The sequence below is a fragment of the Hibiscus syriacus genome, unplaced genomic scaffold, assembly GCF_006381635.1.
Source record: "Hibiscus syriacus cultivar Baekdansim isolate YM2019G1 unplaced genomic scaffold, ASM638163v2 tig00110678_pilon, whole genome shotgun sequence".
Lineage (NCBI taxonomy): Eukaryota > Viridiplantae > Streptophyta > Magnoliopsida > Malvales > Malvaceae > Hibiscus > Hibiscus syriacus.
The window spans coordinates 1,222,849-1,249,793 of NW_024062822.1; the positions used below are offsets into that span (position 1 = coordinate 1,222,849).

Below are 26,945 nucleotides of genomic sequence, written 5' to 3' on the forward strand. Positions count from 1 at the left end.
TGACATTCAAATTCACAAACATTAACTAATTAGAGATATTAGATAATGGTATATCCAGATATTAAAGTGAAAGAAAACATTATACAAAATTATATATTAGAAATATATTATAATTACTTTTACAAATAATAAAATTTTAACATTACAAAATTCAAAGTTTCAACCTTTCCATTTGAATAAAGGGTTTTTTTTTTTAATTGACAAGGTTTGTTCTAATTAAGACAATATTGGGTCATTTTCAAATTACATTCTTTTTATATATATTACAAGTGAAGAATAACATGAGAATTATATAAGGGTAGAATAGGAAATGTAGGAGGAAAAAGAAGTATTTCACCTCCCTCCAAAAACTGCAAATGAACAGACAAATTCCCCACTTGCTTTTTTTTTTTTTATATATGAGATAGAGATGTACACTAAAATAATAAGCTCTACTTTATTTCCTTACCATCGATGGAATATATGTTATATTAAAGCATCCCAAAGTCCCGTCCTTTGCATTCTTATGCACCCAACAACAACAGTAAAGAAGAGCCAAAGTCAGCTAAATTGAAATCACCCAAGGCAAGTCATGTTTTAAATCTCTCCTCATGGTCATGTATCATGCATAAGTTGAAGACAACAAAACCAACTTTTTATCTTCTTCTTTTTTCAAGCCACTAAAATTCAAAAGAAAAAGAAACAGTTACCTGCTTCTTTGCTTTTCCTGTGCTTTTCTTTTCTTTTTTGTAGATCTATATACAAAAAGAAGGAATTTTCCAAAACATGATTCAAGAACTCCTAGGTGCCTCTTCTGGCTATAATTTTGGAGGAGGTGGCAGAAAATTCTCCATCAATGGAACCATTCTGGATGGTACTACTACAGCTACACTTATTTCTTCTCCATCATCATCACCTTCTCCTTCCTCCATGACTTCACTGTCATCGACGACTACGAATAGCTCCTCTTCTGCTTCGGCCAGAAAGTCGGACCAGAGCCAGAATTTGAGGTGTCCCAGATGTGATTCGTCGAACACCAAGTTTTGTTATTACAACAACTACAATCTCACTCAGCCCCGTCACTTTTGCAAGACTTGTCGTCGGTATTGGACCAAAGGGGGAGCTCTCAGGAACGTTCCTATTGGTGGTGGGTGCAGGAAGAACAAGAACGGTAATACTGTTTCGACGACGATGGAAAAATCAAGTGCTTCTAAGATGAAAACAGTAGTGTCTGATATTGGAAGATCTGGTCATGCAAACGGGTTCGATCATGAGATTCAATCGACTCCCAACTTTTGGGCTTCGCCCCAGAGTTCTAACCTTCTAGCCTTATTGAGAACTACCCAAAACCCTAACCCTAACACTCTGTCTAGTAATATCAAGGAAAAGACGAGCTTGGTTGGATCACATGTCATGCACGAGCCAGCTGCGTTAAATGATCGAACCCTAGGCTTGGATCCTCTTAACCAGGTCCATTCTCTTGGACTTTGCAGCCCTTTGTGGAGAAACAATCAACACCAAACTCAACTGCAACAACAGAACAATAATAATAATAGTAATTATGAATCGTTACTACTAGGTGAAGTTCAAAACACAAGGATTCAAGAACTGTATCAGAGGCTCAAATCATCATCAAATTACTACTCTGATAGCTCTGCAGTAATTCTAAGCAATATGAGTTCTTCTTCTTCATCAGTTTTGGAGTCGACTCCGATTGCAGGTGGAGAATTGGGTTACTGGAATCCGGCATTTTCATTATGGTCTGATCTCCCAACAACTAATGGTGCATATCCGTAAAGAAAACTTTTCTTTCCCTTTGATCATTTTATCTCAGCTTTCTAATATGCTAATGTTGTTGCAGTGCCTTCTGGTATATGAATATATGGCTGTAGGGGTTTTCAATTCTTCCCCCCCCCCCCCAAAAAAAAAAACTTTCTCTTTTAAGTGTGGTTTGAGGTGTGTTTAATTAGCTTTTTTGAGTGTACCAAGGATTAAGAAGTAAAAACGATGGGAAAATGTTGTTTTATTTTCAATGCTTCCAGTCCACATTGATTAAAAAGGTGACCTTCAACTGCAGGTATGAAAAGGGTTTAACTTCAACTTAAGAGTTAAAATGACATGAAAGATGCGATTTACTTACTCGGTTAAATCAATATATTTTAGGGTTTTTGCTTTTCTGATGATTTTTCATAAACTACGAGAGAGACCGAGTAGTGAGTTGCATATGAGATTAAAGATTCTTTACACTACTTTTTTTTGGGTTAAATCAGACGTTGGGGAAAAGTTTTCGTAAACAACAATTTGATTCTCGCAGTGAAAGGAGGATTCCATTGCAGCCTTATGTATAAAAACTTGTGTCTGCTCCTAATTGCCTGTTTCTCTGGAGATTGGCCAGCAGTTTTTATTCCTTTTCACTGTATCTTTTCTTTTTATATATAAAGAAAACTGATTTCAACCCTTTACTCTTTTTTCTCTATTTTTTTAACATTTTATTCAATATTTTATAAGATAAAGCCTAAGAAATTTGAGATTAAATCTAAATGTTTTCTTGGTTCTGTAAGCTACTGCGACCAAAAAGAACATTGCTGCCATGATTATGACGAAGATGTGTACCAATATTATAGTTACCTCTTTGTGCAAATTACGCTACGATTGTTGATCATGATTGTTGTTCATTTTCATCATTATTCAATCCCTTATATTATAGTTTCTAGACTTGGCATTCATGGATGAAATCATATGCCATCTAAGATTGCAGCGGAATCAATTGAAATTTGAGTAGTTTTTCGGTGTACTTGAATGAGCTGTCCATTGACCGATCAATCCAACTTGTTTCCAAGTAAAATAGATAAACTGGAAAGGGCAAAATGTTTATTGTAATTACCATGTAAAGTAATCACAGAACTTCTTTTTTGAAGCCTAAACCCCCCCCCATCTTTCATCCTAACAGTCACACCCTCGTAACTGAGAGTGAAGGGGGTAAGAATCATAAAACTAGAAGATGAAGAAAACATAAAAATTGCAGCAATGGCGCGTTAACAATGATCTATTAACGTTTAGCCTTGCCACAACGCAGTGCGTTCGGAGGAATGTCGGTCTCCGTGTACAAGCTTTTCTTGTTGTTCCAAACTCTGAGGTACGTTTGCTTGCCTAGGAATCGGTCCGACCATATTTGTGACCTCAAGTTCCACATTCCTTTGTTGTCCAAAGTAGCATAAACTGCAGTCCAGGAATTGGGATACGCCTGCCACAGGTTTTCTAGCTAAGTCCACATGTTCGGTATTGAAATTTGAAGAACCAAATATCAGACATTTTGTTTAAATGAGTGTGAATTTGTACCTGAATAGTGTGTCTCGATATCGCATCAGCCAGATTGTAGCGTCTCCTCGAGTTGGTTGTTCACTTTCCGCCACCGTACCCATTGACGAAGAAGCTCCCGCCGTCGAGATGCCAAGATTGGATGGTGGGTTCAGTGTTTAGGAAAACAATCTCGACGAAGTCATGGAGGGTGATTCCAAAGACTGATACACCCATGGTTGGTGGCCTTGAAGTAGGAAAATCCTTGATGTTGTTCAAGGTGAAAACACCAGGGATGTTAAACCAATCCGCAAGCTTCAATGGAGTTGTAGGATCCACATAAGAGATCCTGTTGACAGTATATCGCAACTTTCTATTTATCTTGGCCTTTGCATTAGCCAAAACAAGTGTCCTCACAACCTTTATTGAACCATAGTGGAATGATCCTTGAGGATTAGGCCTAGCTGCATTTGCTGTCAAGTTCAATCTAAAACACCAAAATGAGTCAACTTTAGCGTATTGTATAGGATCCATGACGACAACAATATTCGGAACGGACCAACGCTTTGAGTCGGTTCGATTACCTTAAAGTCCTGGCTTGTTTCATGGACCAGTGATCGTGATAAGTCGGCCAATATACAACGGCAAAGAGGCACGAGTGTTGGAACCCTGATACCGAAGGATACTGGTAGTTGTGGGAATAGGCTTAGTGAAACGTGTGGAAGCCACGATGTAATAGTCCTTAATCGCCCCACGTAAGGTAACCAAAACAGCTACGGACTGACCCGGATGAATATCGAGGAACTCGTACGCCTCCTGCAAACTATGTCTTCCTTCACCTTCAACTAGAATCATTTTATGACCTTGGATCCTGAAGTTAATCGAAGTCAATATACTGACATTCGAAATCCTAAACTTGTAAGTTTTCCCTGTAATCAATCATGAACCAAGTAAAAAACTCAGCATAATCCATACATAGTCCTCTTGTTTAAAGACTAGGAAATCTTTGATTAGGATGATGATTACCTTTCCGACCAATGAAAACTTAAGATCCATGGAGACCATTTATAAGAAGACCATCAGGCAAAGGAAGAGTCAAGCCTGAATTCAGCTTTTTCCTCATGGCCTGTGAAAATGTGATTGTTTAACAATTAGATAGGAGCCATTACAGATCAAATGACAGAAAAGAAAAAAAGGGTATGCCTTGTCACCAGCTTTGTACCAATCACTAACAAGAAAATTGAAATCTCCAACAAATGCAGGGTAAGGGATTCAAATCACAGATCTTTGGTTAATATTATGAGCCCCAAAGACACCAATAGTTCTATGCATTGAAGTTGAAGGGTAATACATATAGGTTCCAATCTGATCCTTGAAATGGAATTTGTATGTCCAGTTTGAGTGGGGAGGGATTGGACAATTGGTCCCAAGCACACCATCTTGTCATGAAGTCTTCCTTTGTATAACTCCATGCCTAATTTCATGTAACAAGTTCTGGGTTATTAACTTTCATCTCATAACATAAACCAAGCGAACAAACAAGTTGAGCCAAATCGCAAACTAACCATGTAATGAGGAAGGGTTCATCTGATTGATTTCTGACATTTACAATGATGTCATTAGTGACAGCTTCAATAGGAGGTCCTGGAAATCGATTGTTAATAAGAATAACCTGCAAAATTGTAAAAAACCAAACATGCCTCTCAACATTCTTCTTCAAAAAAATAAAGAAACTGGTCTCGCTACAGCAAAACAAGTTTTAAGTGGCATTTTTTAGTCCTATAGTGCGTTTTTAAGCGCCGCTAAAAACACTACTGGCGCTAGGAAGAGCACCGCAAGAAGCGCCGCTAAAACGAATGCCGCAAAAGGTAGCGGCGTTTGTGAACCTAAAACGCCGCAAAAGGTCGAGTTATATAGCGACGTCTGTTCTTTCAAACGCCGCTATATGTTATGATTTATAGTGGCATTTTTGTTAAAAAAAATGCCGCTACTTCTCATGTTTTTAGTGGCATTTTTTCTACAAACGCCGCTAATTCTCTTGTTTTTAGTGGCGTTTTTGCTACAAATGACGCTAACTCTCTTGTCTTGAGTGGCGTTTTGTCTACAAAGGCCGCTAATTCTTTTGTCTTTAGTGGTGTTTTTTTCTACAAACGCCACTATTCTCTTGTCTTTAGTGGCGTTTTTAATACAAAACGCCGCTATATATTATGATTTGTAGTAGCATAAGCAGGTTTGATTGAGTTGATCTTCATTGAACCTGTAAATTGTTAATCATCACTATCTTATCCTTAAACTTTCATTAATGCTAATATAATATTATTTTACTGATGAGTTTAAACCTTGGGTCTAATGGCATTATTTAAAGAGCTGGTAATGGAAGCTGTTATTTTGCAGTAACCAAAAGCAATGGCCTAGAAAGTATGAACAAATAAGTTACTATTATAAATAATGAGTCTTCCCAAAATAGAGTAGGTTTTCCCCTTTTCCAAGAAATGTTTCAACTTTTTTCATCAAATAGTAAACTTACAGAAGAATCAACTAGTTCATTTCATTAAAAACAATAACAAGCATCGGTGAAAATGAAAAATAAAACAAAAGAAGTTTTTAAATTGAACCCAGAACGAAACAAATTAACAATACCTTGTATAATATAAAACAAAAGAAGTTTGTAACTTGAAACCAAAAGAATAAACAAACCATGAAGGGCACTTAAACTATTCATTTCCATTAAAAAATTCAAAACCTGGAATCATAAACAAACCAGTCATGACAAGCATTAAAAATTTCAAAATTGAGAGAGATACTACCCTACCAACTATATATATATATGAATTGTGAAATAATAAAAGGATTTAACATCCAAGTTCTCAGTCAACAGCGCAGTTCATATAGGTTTACCACTGCTGTAAAAGACATAGACAAGAATGCACCAACAACTTCTGAAGGTTTACCTTCACATAACTGCAAAAAACATGTAGCTACATCCATCAAAAACCTAGAATCATAAACAAACCAGTCATGACAAGTCAATGCACTTGTCAAACAATTAATTATCAAATAATGCCCTATTCTGGCACTTTATAACCAACTTGTCCCAAAATGAAACAAAATTCTCCTTGAAAATCTTAAACCATGCAATTTTGATATTGACGATATGCTTCAGCAAAGACGCAGACCAGTTAAATGGTCTCTCTATTAGTTTCTAAAAGTAACATGCTAAAATTTACTTGACTCACATCCAATAATAAAAATAAAACATAAACTCAAACATGACTCACATCTAATAATTAAAATAAAATATTAAGTTAGATTTTTAAAAACATTAAGGAACGCAATAACTAGTCATTGCATCCAATCCTGACAGCAAAAGGACTTGAATTTGAAAATCTAGATTAACTACTTACTATTTAGTCTGCCTCCGAACACTCACATGTATTGCCTTATTTGACCAATCAAACTCATCCCATTCAGTTGTTCGACCATAATAAAGAAAGAGAAGTATGGTAAAATTCCCTGAAAACTGTTGGAAGCACATTTTTACCCACAACATGCAAAGTTCAGAATCACAAGCCATATGAAACTCCATCCCACCTCAGCATCCTGCCTATCTTCCAGAAATGCCTCCAAAAAGATGTGTATAAGGATGCACCCTTCACACACGCGTTCAGACACAAACTCATGCATACTTAATGCACACTAGAAAGGTTATGCTTTATTAGTCAATGTGGCCCAGTTACTGCACACTACCAATGTAGCCTTTCTCTACACCTCTAGTAGGACTGTCAACAAAATGCTTCTTGCCACGACAACCTACACATCGATGGTGGTTCCCAAAATGCTCATCCACATTAGCAAATCCACACTAACAAATCATATGCAAAAGGAGAAAACAAAAAGAAAAATGAATGTATTTTTTCCATTTTTAACAAGGGTTACTATAAAACCCAAATAAAAATGTAAACGAGAGGGAGATTCAAATGTAAGAAGAGAGGGTTGACTTTTTCTTTCTTTTTCTTCATCTTTTCCATTTTAGAAGAAAAACAATGAAACAATGTAAAGATCTATTTAATTCTCTTGTCGAAGAAAATAACTAAGAAATAGAAAAACAAAAAAATTCTTCAGGTATTTGTTGTTCCATTTTCAGTTCCGTATTCGAACTATAAAAATGATGGGTCATTTTGTTTCTTTGAGGGCCAACGAAATAGGAAGGGAGAGGGGATTGTTACCTCGTTCGCTTGAACCTCTCACCGAAGCCTAGAAATCGTCATTGTTCGTCGCTTGTCATCGAGAGAGGATAGACTGAGGATCGTCGGAGCAAGGACTGAGTGGGTTTATAACTTTCATAGGTTTCAGTTTAGAATCAAGATCACTTTTTTTGGAGATTAGACAAGGGAAATCTAGGGTTTTATTTGGTTTATGCTTTGGGAGTCTTCTCAGTGGCCACCGGTCGTCGGCCGTAGAGAGAGAACTGCATCGATGAAGGACATTTCAAGCTGGCTTGGAGCCTTTGGGGGTTTCACGATCGCTTGGGGGGAAATCTTCAACCTTTCTAGTCATGAGGGTTGGTGGTTGGAGAAGAGGGGCTTCAACGAGTACGGTGGTCAGAGCGACGGGTTTTGGTCTCTAAGGGAGAGGCGACCGTGTAGAGAAGTAGGATGTGAGAGCTTAAACAAAAAGGGTTTTAGTTTTTTAGGGTTTTCTAAACTTTTTTTCATGAAATAAAAATCAAATAAGGCTATACTTAAAATTTGTAGCATTTTTAAAACCAAACGCCACAAACATACCAAACTATTACGGCGTTTCTAAAAAAATGATGCTATAGTACTACTCTGTTGCGGTGTTTTTTGAAAAAAAAACCACTATAAATAAACCCTATTACGACATTTGTATAAAAACTCCACTAAAGTACTACTCTGTTGCGACGTTTGTTTTAAAAATGCCACTATAGATGAACTCTATTATTGCGTTTGTACAAAACGCCGCTAAAGTAATACTTTGTTGCAACGTTTGTTGAAAAAATGCCACTATAGATGAAACCTATTATGATGTTTGTATAAAAACGCCGTTAAAATACTACTATGTTGCGGCGTTTGTTGAATAAAGACACTATAGATGAACTCTATTGCGATGTTTGTATAAAAAACACTGCTAAAATACTACTCTGTTGCGGTATTTTTTGAAAAATACCACTATAGATGAACCCAATTATAGCATTTGTTTAAAAACATCGCTAAAGTACTACTCTATCACGGCGTTTTGTGTAAAAACGCCGCTAAAGTTACCATTTTATGGCATTTGGAATGTAAATGCCGCTATATAATTAAAGTTAACTGCGTTTACTCTTAAAACGCCGCTAGAAACGTCGCTGTAGAACAGTTCTGCTGTAGCGTGTTTATTGGTTGATGGAAAACAAACCCATTAGTTAACACCAAGGGGAGCTTGAGTTCCATACGTCTCCTGCAAACTATGTCTTCCTTCACCTTCAACTAGAATCATTTTATGATCTTGGATCCTGAAGTTAATCGACATCAATATACCGACATTCGAAATCCTAAACTTGTAAGTTTTCCCTGTAATCAATCATGAACCAAGTAAAAAAACTCAACATAATCCATACACAGTCCTCTTGTTTAAAGACTAGGAAATATTTGATTAGGATGATGATTACCTTTCCGACCAGTGAAAACTTAAGATCCATGGAAACCATTTATAAGAAGACCATCAGGCAAAGGAAGAGTCAAGCCTGAATTCAGCTTTTTCCTCATGGCCTGTGAAATTGTGATTATTTAACAATTGGATAGGAGATATTACAGATCAAATGACAGAAAAGAAAAAAATGGTATGCCTTGTCACCAGCTTTGTACCAATCACTAACAAGAAAATTGAAATCTCCAGCAAATGCAGGGTAAGAGATTGAAATCACAGATCTTTGGTTAATATTAAGAGCCCCAAAGACACCAATATCTCTATGCATTGAAGTTGAAGGGTAATACATATAGGTTCCAATCTGATCCTTGAAATGGAATTTGTATATCCAGTTTGAGTGGGGAGGGATTGGATAATTGGTCCCAAGCACACTATCTTTCCATGAAGTCTTCCTTTGTATAACTCCATGCCTAATTTCATGTAAAAAGTTCTGGGTTATTAACTTTCATCTCATAACATAAACCAAGCGAACAAACAAGCCAAGCCAAATCGCAAACTAACAATGTAATGAGGAAGGGTTCATCTAATTGATTGATGACATTTACAATGATGTCATTAGTGATAGTTTCAATAGGAGGTCCTGGAAATCGATTGTTAATAAGAATAACCTGCAAAATTGTAAAAAACCAAACATGCCTCTCAACATTGTTCTTTAAAAAAATAAAGAAACTGGTGTCACTACAGTAAAACAAGTTTTAAGTGACATTTTTTAGTCCTATAGCGCATTTTTAAGCCCCGCTAAAAACACTACTGGCGCTAGGAAGAGCACCGTAAGAAGCGTCGCAAAACCGAACACCGCAAAAAGGTAGCGGATTTTGTGAACCTAAAACGCCACAAAAGGTCGAGTTATATAGCGACGTCCGTTCTTTCAAACGCCGCTATATGTTGTGATTTATAGTGGCATTTTTGTTAAAAAATGCCGCTAATTCTCTTGGTTTTAGTGGCGTTTTTGCTACAAATGACGCTAACTCTCTTGCCTTTAGTGGCGTTTTGTCTACAAAGGCTGCTAATTCTTTTGTCTTTAGTGGTGTTTTTCTGCTACAAACGCCGCTATTCTCTTGTCTTTAGTGGCATTTTTAATACAAAACGCCGCTATATATTATGATTAATAGTAGCATAAGCAGCTTTGATTGAGTTGATCTTCATTGAACCTGTAAATTGTTAATCATCACTATCTTATCCTTAAACATTCATTAATGCTAATATAATATTATTTTGCTGATGAGTTTAAACCTTGGGTCTAATGGCATTATTTAAAGAGCTGGTAATGGAAGCTTTTATTTTGCAGTAACCAAAAGCAATGGCCTAGACAGTATGAACAAATAAGTAACTATTATAAATAATGAGTCTTCCCAAAAGAGAGTAGTTTTTTCCCTTTTCCAAGCAATGTTTCAACTTTTTTCATCAAATAGTAAACTTACAGAAGAATCAACTCAGTTTATTTCATTAAAAACAATAACAAGCGTCGGTGAAAATGAAAAATAAAACAAAAGAAGTTTTTAACTTGAACCCAGAAGAATAAACAAACCATGAAGGGCACTTAAACTATTCCTTTCCATTAAAAAATTCAAAACCTGGAATCATAAACAAACCAGTCATAACAAGCATTAAAAATTTCAAAATTGAGAGAGATATTACCCTACCAACTAAATATATATATGAACTGTGAAATAATAAAAGGATTTAGCATCCAAGTTCTCAGTCAACAGCGCAGTTCATATAGGTTTACCACTGCTGTAAAAGACATAGACAAGAATGCACCAACAACTTATGAAGGTTTACCTTCACATAACTGCAAAAAACATGTAGCTACATCCATAAAAAACCTAGAATCATATACAAACCAGTCATGACAAGTCAATGCACTTGTCAAACAATTCGTTATCAAATAATGTCCTATTCTGGCACTTTATAACCAACTTGTCCCAAAATGAAACAAAATTCTCCTTGAAAATCTTAAACCATGCTATTTTGATATTGACGATATGCTTCAGCAAAGACGCAGACATGTTAAATGGTCTCTCTATCAGTTTCTAAAAGTAACATGCTAAAATTTACTTGACTCACATCCAATAATAAAAATAAAACATAGACTCAAACATGACTCACATCCAATAATTAAAATAAAATATTAAGTTAGATTTTTAAAAACATTAAGGAATGCAATAACTAGTCATTGCATCCAATCCTGACAACAAAAGGACTTGAATTTGAAAATCTACATTAACTACTTACTATTTAGTCTGCCTCCGAACACTCACATATATTGCCTCAATTGACCAATCAAACTCATCCCATTCAATTATTCGACCATCATAAAGAAAGAGAAGGATGGTAAAATTCCCTAAAAACTGTTGGAAGCACATTTTTAGTCACAACATGCAAAGTTCAGAATCACAAGCCATAGGAAACTCCATCCCACCTCAGCATCCTACCTATCTTCCAGAAATGCCTCCAAAAATATGTGTATAAGGATGCACCCTTCACACACATGTTCAGACACAAACTCATGCATACTTAATGCACACTAGAAAGGTTATGCTTTATTAGTAAATGTGGCCCAGTTGATGCACACTACCAATGTGGCCTTTCTCCACACCTCTAGTAGGACTGTCAACAAAACGCTCCTTGCCACGACAGCCTACACATCGATGGTGGTTCCCAAAATGCTCATCCATATTAGCAAATCCACACTAACAAATCATATGCAAAAGGAGAAAACAAAAAGGAAAATGAATGTATTTTTCCCATTTTTAACAAGGGTTACTATAAACCCCAAATAAAAATATAAACGAGGGGGAGATTCAAATGTAAGAAGAGGGGGTTGACTTTTTCTCTTTTTTTTCCTTCATCTTTTCTATTTTAGAAGAAAAATAATGAAACAATGTAAAGATCTCTTTAATTCTCTTGTTGAAGGAAAGAACTAAGCAATAGAAAAACAAAAAATTTCTTCAGGTATTTGTTGTTCCATTTTCAGTTCCATATTTGAACTATAAAAATGATGGGTCATTTTGTTTCTTTGAGGGCCAACGAAATAGGAAGGAAGAGGGGATTGTTACCTCGTTCGCTTGAACCTCTCACCGAAGCCTAGAAATTGTCATTGTTCGTCGCTTGTCATCGAGAGGGGGTAGACTGAGGATCGTCAGAGCAAGGACTGAGTGGGTTTATAACTTTCTTAGGTTTTAGTTTAGAATCAAGATCACTTTTTTTGGAGATTAGACAAGGTAAATCTAGGGTTTTATTTGGTTTATGCTTTGGGAGTCTTCTCAATGGCCACCGGTTGTCGGTCGTAGTGAGAGATCTGTATCAATGAATGACATTTCAAGCTGGCTTGGAGCCTTTGGGGGTTTCACGATCGCGTGGGGGGAAAGCTTCAACCTTTCTAGTCATGAAGGTTGGTGGTTGGAGAAGAGGGGCTTCAACGAGTACGGTGGTCAGAGCGACGGGTTTTGGTCTCTAAGGGAGAGGCGACCGTGTAGAGAAGTAGGATGTGAGAGCTTAAATAAAAAGGGTTTTAGTTTTTTAGGGTTTTCTAAACTTTTTTACGTGAAATAGAAATCAAATAAGGCTATACTTAAAATTTGTAGCATTTTTAAAACCAAACGCCATAAACATACCAAACTATTACAGCTTTTGTAAAAAAATGATGCTATAGTACTACTCTGTTGCGGTGTTTTTTGGAAAAAAAACACCACTATAAATTAACCCTATTACGGCATTTGTATAAAAACTCCACTAAAGTACTACTCTGTTGCGGCGTTTGTTGAAAAAATGCCACTATAGATGAACTCTATTGTTGTGTTTGTACAAAACGCCGCTAAAGTAATACTCTGTTGCAACGTTTGTTGAAAAAATGCCACTATAGATGAAACCTATTATGACATTTGTATAAAAACGCCGTTAAAGTACTACTATGTAGAGGCGTTTGTTGAAAAAAGCCACTATAGATGAACTCTATTGCGACATTTGTATAAAAACACTGCTAAAATACTACACTGTTGTGGTATTTTTTTGAAAAACACCATTATAGATGAACCCTATTACAACATTTGTTTAAAAACACCGCTAAAGTACTACTCTATCACGGCGTTATGTAAAAACGCCGCTAAAGTTACCATTTTATGGTGTTTGGAATGTAAACGCCGCTATAAGTTTAAAGTTAGCGGTGTTTACTCTCAAAATGCCGCTAAAAACATTGATGTAGAATAGTTCTGCTATAGCGTGTTTATTGGTTGATGGAAAACAAACACATTGGTTAATACCAAGAGGAGCTCGAGTTTCATACGCCTCCTGCAAACTATGTCTTCCTTCACCTTCAACTAGAATCATTTTATGACCTTGGATCCTGAAGTTAATCGACATCAATATACCGACATTCGAAATCCTAAACTTGTAAGTTTTCCCTGTAATCAATCATGAACCAAGTAAAAAACTCAACATAATCCATACACTGTCCTCTTGTTTAAAGGCTAGGAAAGCTTTAACTAGGATGATGATTACCTTTCCGACCAGTGAAAACTTAAGATCCATTAAGACCATTTATAAGAAGACCATTAGGCAAAGGAAGAGTCAAGCCTGAATTCAGTTTTTTCCTCATGGCCTGTGAAAATGTGATTGTTTAACAATTGGATAGGAGCCATTACAGATCAAATGACAGAAAAAAAAGGTATGCCTTGTCACCAACATTGTACCAATCACTAATAAGAAAATTGAAATCTCTAGCAAATGCAGGGTAAGGGATTGAAATCACATATCTTTGGTTAATATTAAGAGCCCCAAAGACACCAATAGCTCTATGCATTGAAGTTGAAGGGTAACACATATAGGTTCCAATCTGATCATTGAAATGGAATTTGTATGTCCAGTTTGAGTGAGGAGGGATTGGACAATTGGTCTCAAGCACACCATCTTGCCATGAAGTCTTCCTTTGTATAACTCCATGCCTAATTTCATGTAACAAGTTCTGGGTTATTAACTTTCATCTCATAACATAAACCAAGCAAACAAACAAGCCGAGCCAAATCACAAATTAACCATGTAATGAGGAAGGGTTCATCTAATTGATTGATGACATTTACAATGATGTCATTAGTGACAGCTTCAATAGGAGGTCCTGGAAATCGATTGTTAATAAGAATAACCTGAAAAATTGTAAAAAACCAAACATGCCTCTCAACATTGTTCTTCAAAAAAATAAAGAAACTGATGTCACTATAGCAAAACAAGTTTTAAGTGGCATTTTTTAGTCCTATAGTGCGTTTTTAAGCGCCGTTAAAAACACTACTGGCGCTAGGAAGAGCACCACAAGAAGCGCCGCTAAAACGAACCCCGCAAAAGGTAGCGGTGTTTGTAAACCTAAAACGCCGTAAAAGGTCGAGTTATATAGCAACATCTGTTCTTTCAAACGCCGCTATATGTTGTGATTTATAGTGGCATTTTTGATTAAAAAAATGTCACTACTTCTCTTGTTTAGTGGCATTTTTGCTACAAACGCCACTAAAACGCCGCTAATTCTCTTGTTTTTTGTGGCGTTTTTGCTACAAATGATGCTAACTCTCTTATCTTTAGTGGCGTTTTATCTACAAAGGCCGCTAATTCTTTTGTCTTTAGTGGTTTTTTTTTGCTTCAAGCGCCGTTATTCTCTTGTCTTTAGTGGCGTTTTTAATACAAAACGCCGCTATATATTATGATTTGTAGTAGCATAAGCAGGTTTGATTGAGTTGATCTTCATTGAACCTGTAAATTGTTAATTATCACTATCTTATCCTTAAACTTTCATTAATGCTAATATAATATTATTTTACTGATGAGTTTAAACCTTGGGTCTGATGGCATTATTTAAAGAGCTGGTAATGGAAGCTTTTATTTTGCAGTAACCAAAAGCAATGGCCTAGACAGTATGAACAAATAAGTAACTATTATAAATAATGAGTATTCCCAAAAAAGAGTAGTTTTTTCCCTTTTCCAAGCAATGTTTCAACTTTTTTTCATCAAATAGTAAACTTACAGAAGAATCAACTCAGTTTATTTCATTAAAAACAATAACAAGCGTCGGTGAAAATGAAAAATAAAACAAAAGAAGTTTTTAACTTGAACCCAGAATGAAACAAATTAACAATACCTTGTATAATATAAAACAAAAGAAGTTTGTAACTTGAACCCAAAAGCATAAACAAACCATGAAGGGCACTTAAACTATTCATTTCCATTAAAAAAATTCAAAACCTAGAATCATAAACAAACCAGTCATGACAAGCATTAAAAATTTCAAAATTGTGAGAAATACTACCCTACAAACAAAATATATATATGAACTGTGAAATAATAAAAGGATTTAGCATCCAAGTTCTCAGTCAACAGCGCAATTCATATAGGTTTACCACTGCTGTAAAAGACATAGACAAGAATGCACCAACAACTTCTGAAGGTTTACCTTCACATAACTGCAAAAAACATGTAGCTACATCCATCAAAAACCTAGAATCATAAACAAACCAGTCATGACAAGTCAATGCACTTGTCAAACAATTCCTTATCAAATAATGCCCTATTCTGGCACTTTATAACCAACTTGTCCCAAAATGAAACAAAATTCTCCTTGAAAATCTTAAACCATGCAATTTTGATATTGACGATATGCTTCAGCAAAGACGCATACCAGTTAAATGGCCTCTCTATCAGTTTCTAAAAGTAACATGCTAAAATTTACTTGACTCACATCCAATAATAAAAATAAAACATAAACTCAAACATGACTCACATCTAATAATTAAAATAAAATATTAAGTTAGATTTTTAAAAACATTAAGGAACGCAATAACTAGTCATTGCATCCAATCCTGACAGCAAAAGGACTTGAATTTGAAAATCTAGATTAACTACTTACTATTTAGTCTGCCTCCGAACACTCACATGTATTGCCTCATTTGACCAATCAAACTCATCCCATTCAGTTGTTCGACCATAATAAAGAAAGAGAAGTATGGTAAAATTCCCTGAAAACTGTTGGAATCACATTTTTAGTCACAACATGCAAAGTTCAGAATCACAAGCCATAAGAAACTCCATCTCACCTCAGCATCCTGCCTATCTTCCAGAAATGCCTCCAAAAAGATGTGTATAAGGATGCACCCTTCACATATACGTTCAGACACAAACTCATGCATACTTAATGCACACTAGAAAGGTTATGCTTTATTAGTCAATGTGGCCCAGTTGCTGCACACTACCAATGTGGCCTTTCTCCACACCTCTAGTAGGACTATCAACAAAATGCTCCTTGCCACGACAGCCTACACATCGATGGTGGTTCCCAAAATGCTCATCCACATTAGCAAATCCACACTAACAAATCATATGCAAAAGGAGAAAGCAAAAAGGAAAATGAATGTATTTTTTCCATTTTTAACAAGGGTTACTATAAAACCCAAATAAAAATGTAAACGAGGGGGAGATTCAAATGTAGAAGAGGGGGTTGACTTTTTCTTTTCTTTTTCTTCATCTTTTCCATTTTAGAATAAAAACAATGAAACAATGTAAAGATCTCTTTAATTCTCTTGTCGAAGAAAAGAACTAAGCAATAGAAAAACAAAAAAAATCTTTTTGTATTTGTTGTTCTATTTTCAGTTCCATATTCGAACTATAAAAATGATGGGTCATTTTATTTCTTTGAGGGCCAACGAAATAGGAAGGGAGAGGGGATTGTTACCTCGTTCGCTTGAACCTCTCACCGAAGTCTAGAAATCGTCATTATTCGTCGCTTGTCATCGAGAGGAGGTAGACTGAGGATCGTCGGAGCAAGGACTGAGTGGGTTTATAACTTTCTTAGATTTCAGTTTAGAATCAATATCACTTTTTTGGAGATTAGACAAGGGAAATCTAGGGTTTTATTTGGTTTATGCTTTGGGAGTCTTCTCAATGGCCACCGGTTGTCGACCGTAGAGAGAGAACTGCATCGATGAACGATATTTTAAGCTGGCTTGGAGCCTTTGGGGGTCTCACGATCGCGTGGGAGGAAAGCTTCAACCTTTCTAGTCATGAGGGTTGGTGGTTGGAGAAGAGGGGCTTCAACGAGTACGGTGGTCAGAGCGACGGGTTTTGGTCTCTAAGGGAGAGGCGACCGTGTAGAGAAGTAGGATATGAGAGTTTAAACAAAAAGGGTTTTATTTTTTAGGGGTTTCTAAACTTTTTTACGTGAAATAGAAATCAAAGAAGGCTATACTTAAAATTTGTAGCATTTTTAAAACCAAACGCCACAAACATACCAAACTGTTGCGGCGTTTGTAAAAAAAACGATGCTATAGTACTACTCTATTGTGGTGTTTTTTGAAAAAAAAACACCACTATAAATGAACCCTATTACGGCATTTGTATAAAAACTCCACTAAAGTACTACTCTGTTGCGGCGTTTATTAAAAAAATGTCACTATAGATGAACTCTATTGTTGCGTTTGTACAAAACGCCGCTAAAGTAATACTCTGTTGCAACGTTTGTTGAAAAAATGCCACTATAGATGAAACCTATTACGACGTTTGTATAAAAACGCCGTTAAAGTACTACTATGTTGCGGCGTTTGTTGAAAAAAGCCACTATAGATGAACTCTATTGCGACGTTTGTATAAAAACGCTGCTAAAATACTACTCTGTTGCGGTATTTTTTGAAAAACACCACTATAGATGAACCCTATTGCAGCGTTTGTTTAAAAACGTCGCTAAAGTACTACTCTATCACGGCGTTTTGTGTAAAAACGCCGCTAAAGTTACCATTTTGTGGCGTTTGGAATATAAATGCCGCTATATGTTTAAAGTTAGCGGTGTTTTTTCTCAAAATGCCGCTAAAAACGTCGTTGTAGAACAGTTCTGCTGCTGTAGTGTGTTTATTGGTTGATGGAAAACAAACCCATTGGTTAACACCAAGGGGAGCTCGAGTTCCATATGTGACGAACCACGTATAGTATCTATATGGATTTTCTGCACCGGCAAAAAGGACAGTAATGCAAGCCAATATTCCAAGTAAAAATTGCAGGAAAATGGCATGTTGCATCATTTTTATCTTCGATTTTTCCCCACTCTTTGTTGCCCTAAAGATTCAAACAAAAAGAGAACCTGTTTGAGTTCTGTGATGTCAACAAGAACACAACTCATTGCCTTATATACATGCATTAAGATCATGCAAATGGAAGCATGGACACGATTATCCATGCATGCAGAAGCTGTTTTGCGGCGTACTTCATGCTAAAACTTGAGATCCCAGTAGTTTTTGCATCACATATGTTCAGCTGAAAATATTCCCAATAATTTAACTCCACAAGTTGATCATACTTGAACTGGTGTAGAATTTCTTGAAAACAGCAGATCCATAACATGGATCAATTCTTTATTATTATTATTATTATTATTTATTCTATATTGAATTTCTTTGTGGATTAATATTTAAGTAAGCATTATTTTTGGAAGGTCCGTTTTGGCCTAAAAGAAACGGGGAGGGCGGGACGAGTACGGATCATAATTAATTATATGTAACATACTACATATAAAATAATTAAAATAATACCGTATATCTAATGTGATAATTTAGATATTTATGTAATATCAATAAATTAATTACATAACCAACAATCAATTTATTTAATGAGATGAGACACTAGATTCTTTCAACAAGGTCATAAGTTTAAATCTTAGTATTTGTGAATGGAGTAAATTGGGTTAAAATAATTGTTCTCATGCTCCCGACATATGTAGTACCTTATCTGAATTAATCGATTAATAAATTAAATATTAATGATTATATTAAATATAAATTAATAATTCCTATCATATATATATAAACGCAATAATTTTAAAATAAAGAAATATAGATGAATTATATGAAATAAATTTCGATCTATATTTTTAATCCCCTGTAGTCCATAACTAAGTGAAATTTAATGCAAGTTATGGATTTCATCTGGAACACATACACAACACGTGCCTAATAAATTCTCACGTGTTACCTTCACTAACACTTAAGTTCAGTGATCGCCACACTACATTAATGTACTACACTTGATTACTTTTTTAAAGTATTCTCGATTCCGGTCTAAAGTAAAATGAAATGAAGCACTTTCAATTTTTGTTTAAAGTAGAACAAAATGAAGCATAACACTTTTGATTCTCGTTGATTCACCTAAGTAGAAGGAAGATAATTTTTAAAGGAGTTTTAGATTAAAGAGAGAAGAAAGTCGGAATGGTGAATGAAGAGAAAGTATATTTCTATATTGAGAACCAGCTCATTGTACCAAATCAAGTGTCTAAATTACTGGTTGCATATTTTTGCAGCACTTTGTTTGCATCTTTTATTCAAGAATCAACTACAAAGAAGATCAAGAGCATGAAGAAAGAGGGCGAGTGAAGACATCGAGTGTGAGAGAAGAAAAACCAAGGTTGAATGGAAGGAAGAAAACATTTTCTTTTCGGGTATCACGTTAGATGACAGCAGGATGTTGACTGATCAGAAGATTTTTTTTAAAGAAAATTAAGAATTTGAAGCAGGGAGAATCTTACAAATAATTAGTTGTTAATTTGTTTGAGGTTACTAATTAATTAGATCTCATTTTGTTGGGTTGTTTCATTTCTGTTAGTAGTCTGGGTTATATAATCATGCATATTGTAATGGTCAAAGCACCCCTTTTTCTTTAATAAAGTTTCAATAATAATTCTTCATCAATCTTATATTTTCTTTCTCTACTCTTGTAAAATTAGATCCGTAAAACACTTGGCGGTTGCACATCTATTTTTTACACACCGATCACTGTCGTTCATCGATTGTCCAGCCACCAATGACTGCTTTCTCACACTTTTTGCAATTAATACTTTCAATGCTGTTGCATCTCTCAATTTTCTACCCTAAATAATTTCTCATTTTTAGTTTAAATTTTATTAAATTCCCTCTCTCTTTTTTCTTATTCCGAGTTTAATTTAATTTTCCTTCCCCCACTTCACGCAAAAAGAAGATTAGAAGACCATCCCGCCAAAGAAAAACATGTCTTTAATCTTTATTACTAAAAATAATAAAGTATCTTGATATAATACATGAATTTCACCAAGGTAAAAAAAAATCACATTTCTATAAAACCCTAAAGAGAGAGTTTAAGTGAAGGTATATAATCCCATAATAATTCTTTCTAAATAGATATAAAACATTGTCAAGTCCATGTTAAAAAACTTTAAAAAGGGATATATATATATATATATATATATATATATTCAACTGCATAAAACATAACCAAGCAAAAAGTACACGAACAAATTCCAAAATACAAATGAAGAGGGTTCGACGATAGTTACCGACATGTGGAAGTTTGGGAGATGATCATATCCAACAATGAACAATCAATCTTTTTTTCCCGGTGATCATCCCCTGTGAATTACTATTAAAAATCATTTTCTTCCACAGATTTATACTCAACGGACCATGACAATTTGGAACCAGCATTGTGCAACTCTACCATAAATGCAGCCATGTATGTCTTCACGCTTAAGATTGCAGGGAACAACTGCACCACTGCAGGGAAACTGTTTTTTTTCCTTCCATATTACATCGCGTAGACTATCTCTCCGCTGCTATCAACATCGAGTTCGGATTCAGAATCAAGGTCATTCATCTCTTCGTCATCAAGGGGGTCAAGCATGTAATGGTTTAGGCTTGGGGCTACCGCAGCTGGAATGGTGGCCTCGGCAATAATCTGCATAATCGTGTCTGTGCTCTGCATAGGTTGATCAGGCTCATCGAAATGGCTACCCATTGTGTGTTCATCCATCAGGTCAGCAGGAAGATTCTTCAAGAACCACTTGTGGTTTCTAATTTCTGGAATTGTGATTCTCTGTTAAACAAAAATCCATAATCAGAATGGCTTAATCACTTCCGAATCACCATAGTTTTCAAAAGTTACCACAACATGCAAAACAACGCCACTCCTCGTTTCCCTTCTTGGATGTTCATGTACCAAGATAAAAAGTAAACTCTGAGAAATTGAAGAATAATTTACGAAGTTGAAGCAAACAGAAATTACTCACAGCTGTAGGATCTGCAACAAATATCCTTGAAATCAGGTGTCGACACTCGGATGATATTTGGACAAAATCAGGAATTGCATACTGTACACTAAGGATTCTCTGTACAAAAAAAATGAGCAAACAGATTCATTTTCGGGAAATGAAAAAAATGACCGATGAAATAACAATATCGGACGACATACTTGTATTGTCTTCCGAAAGTCTCTTGGCTCCTCAGGATCCTCAAAAGGGTATGCCCCAACCAGCATTACATACAAGGTAACCCCGCATGACCATACATCTGCAATCTGATATCGCACAACAAAGTCATTAACTCATTTTTACCAAGTTCATATTCTTAACATAAATGCACAGAAAAGTATGACTCACTTGGACAAAAGACAACCAAAGGATTGGGCGACACTAACTCTGGTGTTTTTATTTGCCTTTGAGTATCAATAAGTTAACTATTGCTCAAGGCTTGATGCCCAGTAAGAAAGAAAAATTAAAACGTCTATAAAGAAAAGTACAACCAAAAGACCCATTCTTATTCAACAAGAAATAAAAGAGTAAATAAACTCTTATATGGGGTAAACGCTCCTGTTGAAGCTGGCCATATTACATGGTTTACCACTCTACGCATCCTAGCTACGGACTGACTACAAGGAAGAGGATCATCTATATCCAGCATCTTTTGCAACTGTCATCTCAAACAGGGTATGAATACTAAATTGAAGTTTAGATCAACTAAAGGTGAAAACCATCAATTCAATGACATTTTCACCCTAAATACAACCAGAAAGCAATGAACGGCCCATTGAACATATACCCTTTACGTCTTAACCAGAATTGGGTGCATATTGTAAACCGACATTCTAAACTAATTTGAGCGTCTCGTAAATATACCTTGCCGTCGTATTCTTTCCTTAGGAGTACTTCAGGAGCAATGTATGCAGGAGTGCCAACAGTGGATTTTGGTTGCGAATGAAGAACTGATGACTGAAAAGGACAAGTGAACACAAAAACACGATAATTAGAAAACCAAAGGGAACATGTTTCAAAAAATAGAAAGTATAAGCCTTAACCATGCCAAAAAGAGGGATAACAACAAAGGTATATATACCTTGGAGTACCCAAAATCACATATCTTAAGCCGTGGAGCGGGACTTCCATCTAACAAAGTGTTTTCCAACTTCAAATCGCGGTGGCATACTTGCTTCATCAAGTAAAACAAACCAAATCGATGAGCAAAATAATCTATCAGGCTAGACACCATACAATTCAACACATTTTTACAAAGTGGATAAAGTATATCTACCATCTCGTGGCAATAACTAACGCCTGATATAAGCTGTTGGAAGAAGAACCGAGCCTGCACCGAAACAATAGATATATAGAAATTAAAACAAAAACAACACACAAATGAAACGGCGCATAAACATGAATGTAAAACATAGGAAAATAAACCTCGTCTTCATTGAATCGACCGGCAGCACAAATTCGCTCGAAAAGCTCTCCTCCAGAGGCATACTCCATTACGATGGCAAGATGCGTAGGTGTTAATATAACCTAAAGCATTTATGTCCACAGCCAGTTAATCAAAACATTACCTTAATTTCACTATATATATATATAGTAGTAAAATGAATTAAGTATTAACATTACCTCCTTAAATTTAACAATATTCGGATGCCTCAATGATCTATGATTAATAATTTCTCTTTGAACATTTTCATCAATCTGTAAAACAGCAAGGTAGCACAAATTTAATGCGCAAATTATTTTTTGAAAAAAGTCAGTTAAGTAGTTGTGTTGTGAGAAACCAGAGAAGTCGGTCCTTATGCGTTATATCTTTTGGAATGATAATTAATTAATATACCAACAAACAAACATCAAATAAAATACTTCCGAAATTAACATCGAAGTTATCCAAACGAATATATTTCCAAAAAAAAAACTAAATCAACAACAACAAAAAAGGAAAGACATCGCTGTTTATGAACTAAGAAACTAACCTTATCGCCTCTCTCGATGTACTTGACAGCGACGAGCTCCTTAGTAACCTTATCTCGCATAAGCCGAGCGACTCCGAAATTACCCGATCCGATGTCCCTAACGAAATCGTACCGGTCACTATCGTGCATAATCGGCATATCCATAGCCGGTCCGACCGTCAAGTCTGCTCGATCTATTTTTTGCATCTTTTCCGGTTTCCAATTCTACCCCTTCAAAGAAAGAAGTAACTCACCGCCACATCACCGGACTCAGCTGTTTCGTAAGGAATCACTGAGTTAAAACGATCCGGTTTACAATAAAAAGAACAAGTCGTCGATTAATAGACTGGTTCAGCAACAGTAGAGGGAGGAGGGAGAATGACCTTTTGGGGAAGAGGAAGAGATAAGTCCAAGGAAATATCTGGTAGAAAAGCTGAGGATAAGAGAAGCACGGCGTCGTTTGGAGGTTGTTGCGTGGTGGGTAACCAATAGGATTGGCTGATTTCTATGGTTATCTTATTATTTTTACACCTTTTTTTATTATCTAGAACCCGAAAAATCACATTTTTCATTTAATATTTTCGATCAAACACCGTTCAGATTATATTTTTTAAATTTAACATTTTTTTACAGAAATACGCGCTCTTTACAACGCGTTTAACGTTGATTTGGCGTCACGTGAGGTAAACCGCGTTCCGTGAGGCGCGTCTTAGGCTGACATTGGATACACGTGTGTATAGCGTAGCCCCTGGGGCGCGCCTTAGGCCACGTAGGTTATAGCGCGGGGCAGGAGTCGCGCCTTAACTATGAATCTGACACAATTATATTCGGCGCAGTCTTAGGGTCGCGCCTTAGCTTTATCTGATATAATTATGTAAGGCGCGGTGCAAGTACCGCGTCTTGTATAATTATAATAACTTTTATCCGCTATAAATATCCTTCCCACGAAACTCCTCACACTCTCAACAGAAAAAAATTAATACAACAATCTGGTAATCTTCTCATATTTGATTCAGAAGTTCGTTCGATTTTTCGTTATAAGGTAATTTTTTTATTATACTTATTGTTTATTATGATTATATGAAAAAATATTATACTAATTGTTGTCAATTAATTTCTGTGTTTGTAAAATTGGAAAGTAGGAGCATACGTCAAAATAGTTTTGCGGTGCAGGTAATAATATAAAATTATATTATTTAAATTATTTACGTTTATGTGTAAAAAATTTATTGTGTTATATTTTCGTTCAAATATTATTTATTTAATTAGGTTTGTTTCAGTTGTTTTTTTTTTTGCAGATATAATATTGCCGCACTTTTAAATTTAAAGAATGGTGCGACTTTAAGTTATTGTTTATTATGATGGTGAAATTCGAGAAGATGAAATCGGAGTTGTTTTCGTATCAAATGAGCGTGTTAAAATATCATTTAAGAGAAACATAACTCTTGAGGAGCTGATAACGAAGATTTCGAGGAAGATTCATGTTGGAAGTAGTAGAAGAATGTCGTCGTTACAGTACAGATTTCCAACATCATTATTGCCATTAACTTATACAACGTTCGAACTTTCGAACAATGATGATGTTGAAATGATGGTTGAAGCTCAAAGTAATTATTCAAACGCCGATATTGAGATGTATGCAAATTTTGTTCAAGTGCGTACTGTTCGGGGTCAATCATTAAGCTCCCACTATGAGCTGGCTGAACAAGTTGACAGCCTAACGATAGTAATGTGTAATGATTTTAATGTCATAATGGGGAAACATTCATCAGCAACTCCTTACGATATGTATCGAGGTGGGTCGACGAACAATCCGTATGGCAACATCGCGTCCAGTTCAAGGGGAAGGCATTCATCTGCAAATCCCTTTGACCTTAATATGGAGATTCCATCGATGCAACAATCTGTGCAGTTTTCATTTGACATGATGGCTTCAAGCCTCATGGGGAGGCATTTGACTGCGAGTTTTTTCGATCTCAATGTCGATATGCCTTCCAGTTCAAGGGGAAGGCGTGCAAATAGTAGGTTCTTCGACCTAAATGTGGAGAGCATGGAGGAACCATCATCTCCACCAGAAGAACCGCTTCGTGAGCCTGGTGCGGATGGTGCTGAGACTGGACTATTCATTCACCCAGAATCATCGTAATTCAACTCCGATGATGATGATGATGTAGATGAAGTTCTAGGAAATGTGGCACAAACTGACCCTCCAGCACACATGTATGAAGCTGATTATAGTGCAATGTACGGGCCAGAATTTGCAGATATGCCTCATCTCAGTGACTATGGATATTACTCATCAATAAATAATGGTGAGTTATCTTTAGGCATGGATGTCGCAACCGTCTTTCGGTTGGGCCCGAAATTGGGCTTCGACTTGGGTTAAATGATTAGGAGTAGCCACCGATCATTTATTTTAAACAAAATAGGCTGACTGGATACCTTATTTCTTACATGATCTGCATCTTACTAGTGATGTGTCGGATTCGGGAGTCGGTTACAGTCAATGAAGGGTTAGCACCCTTGAACTGCCCTTTCGGTATTATGTAATTTCCGATTGTCTTAAATTAAGAAAATTGTAAATTAAAATTAAAAGGTAAAAATACGATCACAATTACTTACTTTAGATAGTTTTAAAGGTGTGTCCTTAAGAATGTCAAAAAATCATGTTAGATAAAAAGGTAAGAAATAAATAATTAAATTAAATTAAAATGAAGAAAAAACAAATTAAATAAAAGATAAGATAAAGAAAGTAAAGATAAATAGTAAGTAAAATAAATATAAAAAAATATAGAAAAAGAAGAAAAAAATATATAAATAAAACAAATAAATAAAATAATAATAATAAAGTAAAAATAATATATATATATATATAAAATAAAAAATAAAAAATTGTAAATAAATAAATAAATATAAATTAATAAAACTGATAATAATAAAATAATATATATATATATATATAATCTAAAAAAATAAAAATATATACTAAAGTAAAAAATAAAATGCATAAAATGTAAAAAAATATTACATGAAAAAAAAAGAAAAGAAAAATAACAAAACAATTAAATAAAATGAGTAACAAGGGAAATGTGCGTATAAATAAAGTTAAATAAATAAAATAATAATAATTAAAACATAAATGTAAGAGACCGAATCAAAAGTAAAAAAGATGCTACATTTTATTTCTTTTTCAAATCGTTTACAATAGTTTTGCCTTTGTATTTTTCGTGCTTTCCTTTGTATTTTGTATGTAAATCGTGTTACAAATGGGGAGGATTACATGTATTTATAGTGAAAAAAACTAACTATTTTTAGAATTCTATTAACAATAGAATCCTAATGTAACTAGACTCCTTGCTCGGTTGTTGCACGTTTGTTGGTGTGGTTGTTGCTTTAAAAGATATGGTGGTGAAAGAGTTCTCCTAGGAGAAGAACTCTTGCTAGTTCTATCTTTTAAGAAAATAGATGTCTACAGCTGCCCCTCTTTGTCCTTTTTCGTGGAACGTAAAATATGACAAAGATAAAAAGACACAAATTTTTGTTCAGTGGAGTTGAAGAATAACTCCTTGTCGAATTGAATTGCGGATGGCTCCTCCGTCGCGAAGTCGAGTCCATCTTGAAATGATTTGAATCAGAATGTGGCTTCTCATTGTAGTCCAATTTGGTCTTCTTCTCGGTTTAAAGACCTTGGCTAAAAATTCGTCTGGAAAGTAATCTCTTGACTCCATAATGTGGTTGATATGCACTCGAGCTGAATGAAACCGAACTCGAAAAGTCTTCGCTGACATATAGTTTTTCTCGACTTAAGCTATGCTGACGGGAAAAAGGCTTCTTGCTACTAAGGCACGGCTAACCCATACCTTCTTCTCGGCTTGAAAAACCTCGATTGCAGTCGAACAATAGTGTGATTGAGGTGTCATCGAGCTGAATAGAAT

The 26,945-nt window shown here is 35.5% G+C and overlaps 2 protein-coding genes and 1 pseudogene across 4 annotated transcripts; 1 reads left to right on the forward strand and 2 right to left on the reverse strand.

Moving 5' to 3' along the window:
• The first annotated feature begins 512 nt into the window (after positions 1 to 512).
• Positions 513 to 1,894, forward strand: LOC120138108 (dof zinc finger protein DOF5.7-like). The gene has a single exon (XM_039153702.1). It carries the CDS (start codon positions 766 to 768, stop codon positions 1,774 to 1,776), a length of 1,011 nt encoding a protein of 336 aa, XP_039009633.1. The 5' UTR covers positions 513 to 765; the 3' UTR covers positions 1,777 to 1,894.
• Positions 1,895 to 3,028: 1,134 nt separating this feature from the next.
• LOC120138153 lies at positions 3,029 to 18,026 on the reverse strand (annotated as a pseudogene).
• Positions 18,027 to 20,232: 2,206 nt separating this feature from the next.
• Positions 20,233 to 23,392, reverse strand: LOC120138164 (serine/threonine-protein kinase SRK2I-like). Of its 3 annotated transcripts, XM_039153738.1 has the most exons (10): positions 23,032 to 23,388; positions 22,682 to 22,756; positions 22,484 to 22,585; positions 22,335 to 22,388; positions 22,140 to 22,232; positions 21,923 to 22,015; positions 21,220 to 21,324; positions 21,038 to 21,136; positions 20,914 to 20,950; positions 20,675 to 20,844 (listed from the first exon to the last, which is right to left on the reverse strand). In XM_039153738.1, exons 1-10 carry the CDS (start codon positions 23,215 to 23,217, stop codon positions 20,822 to 20,824), a joined length of 867 nt encoding a protein of 288 aa, XP_039009669.1. In that variant the 5' UTR covers positions 23,218 to 23,388; the 3' UTR covers positions 20,675 to 20,821. The 3 variants fall into 3 exon arrangements, with proteins under 3 accessions (XP_039009668.1, XP_039009667.1, XP_039009669.1); XM_039153737.1 differs by lacking the exon at positions 20,914 to 20,950 and having other exon boundaries at positions 20,233 to 20,844; positions 23,032 to 23,385; XM_039153736.1 differs by lacking the exon at positions 20,914 to 20,950 and having other exon boundaries at positions 20,233 to 20,844; positions 22,140 to 22,388; positions 23,032 to 23,392.
• Between the last annotated feature and the right edge of the window lie 3,553 nt (positions 23,393 to 26,945).

Coding starts and splice junctions, on each gene's coding strand:
- LOC120138164 (XM_039153736.1), bottom strand. CDS start 23,217: ATGCAAAAAATAGATCGAGCAGACTTGACGGTCGGACCGGCTATGGAT. Junction 22,757..23,031: donor ACATCGAGAGAGGCGATAAG/GTTAGTTTCTTA, acceptor GCTGTTTTACAG/ATTGATGAAAATGTTCAAAG. Junction 22,016..22,139: donor GTGATTTTGGGTACTCCAAG/GTATATATACCT, acceptor TGTCCTTTTCAG/TCATCAGTTCTTCATTCGCA.
- LOC120138108 (XM_039153702.1), top strand. CDS start 766: ATGATTCAAGAACTCCTAGGTGCCTCTTCTGGCTATAATTTTGGAGGA.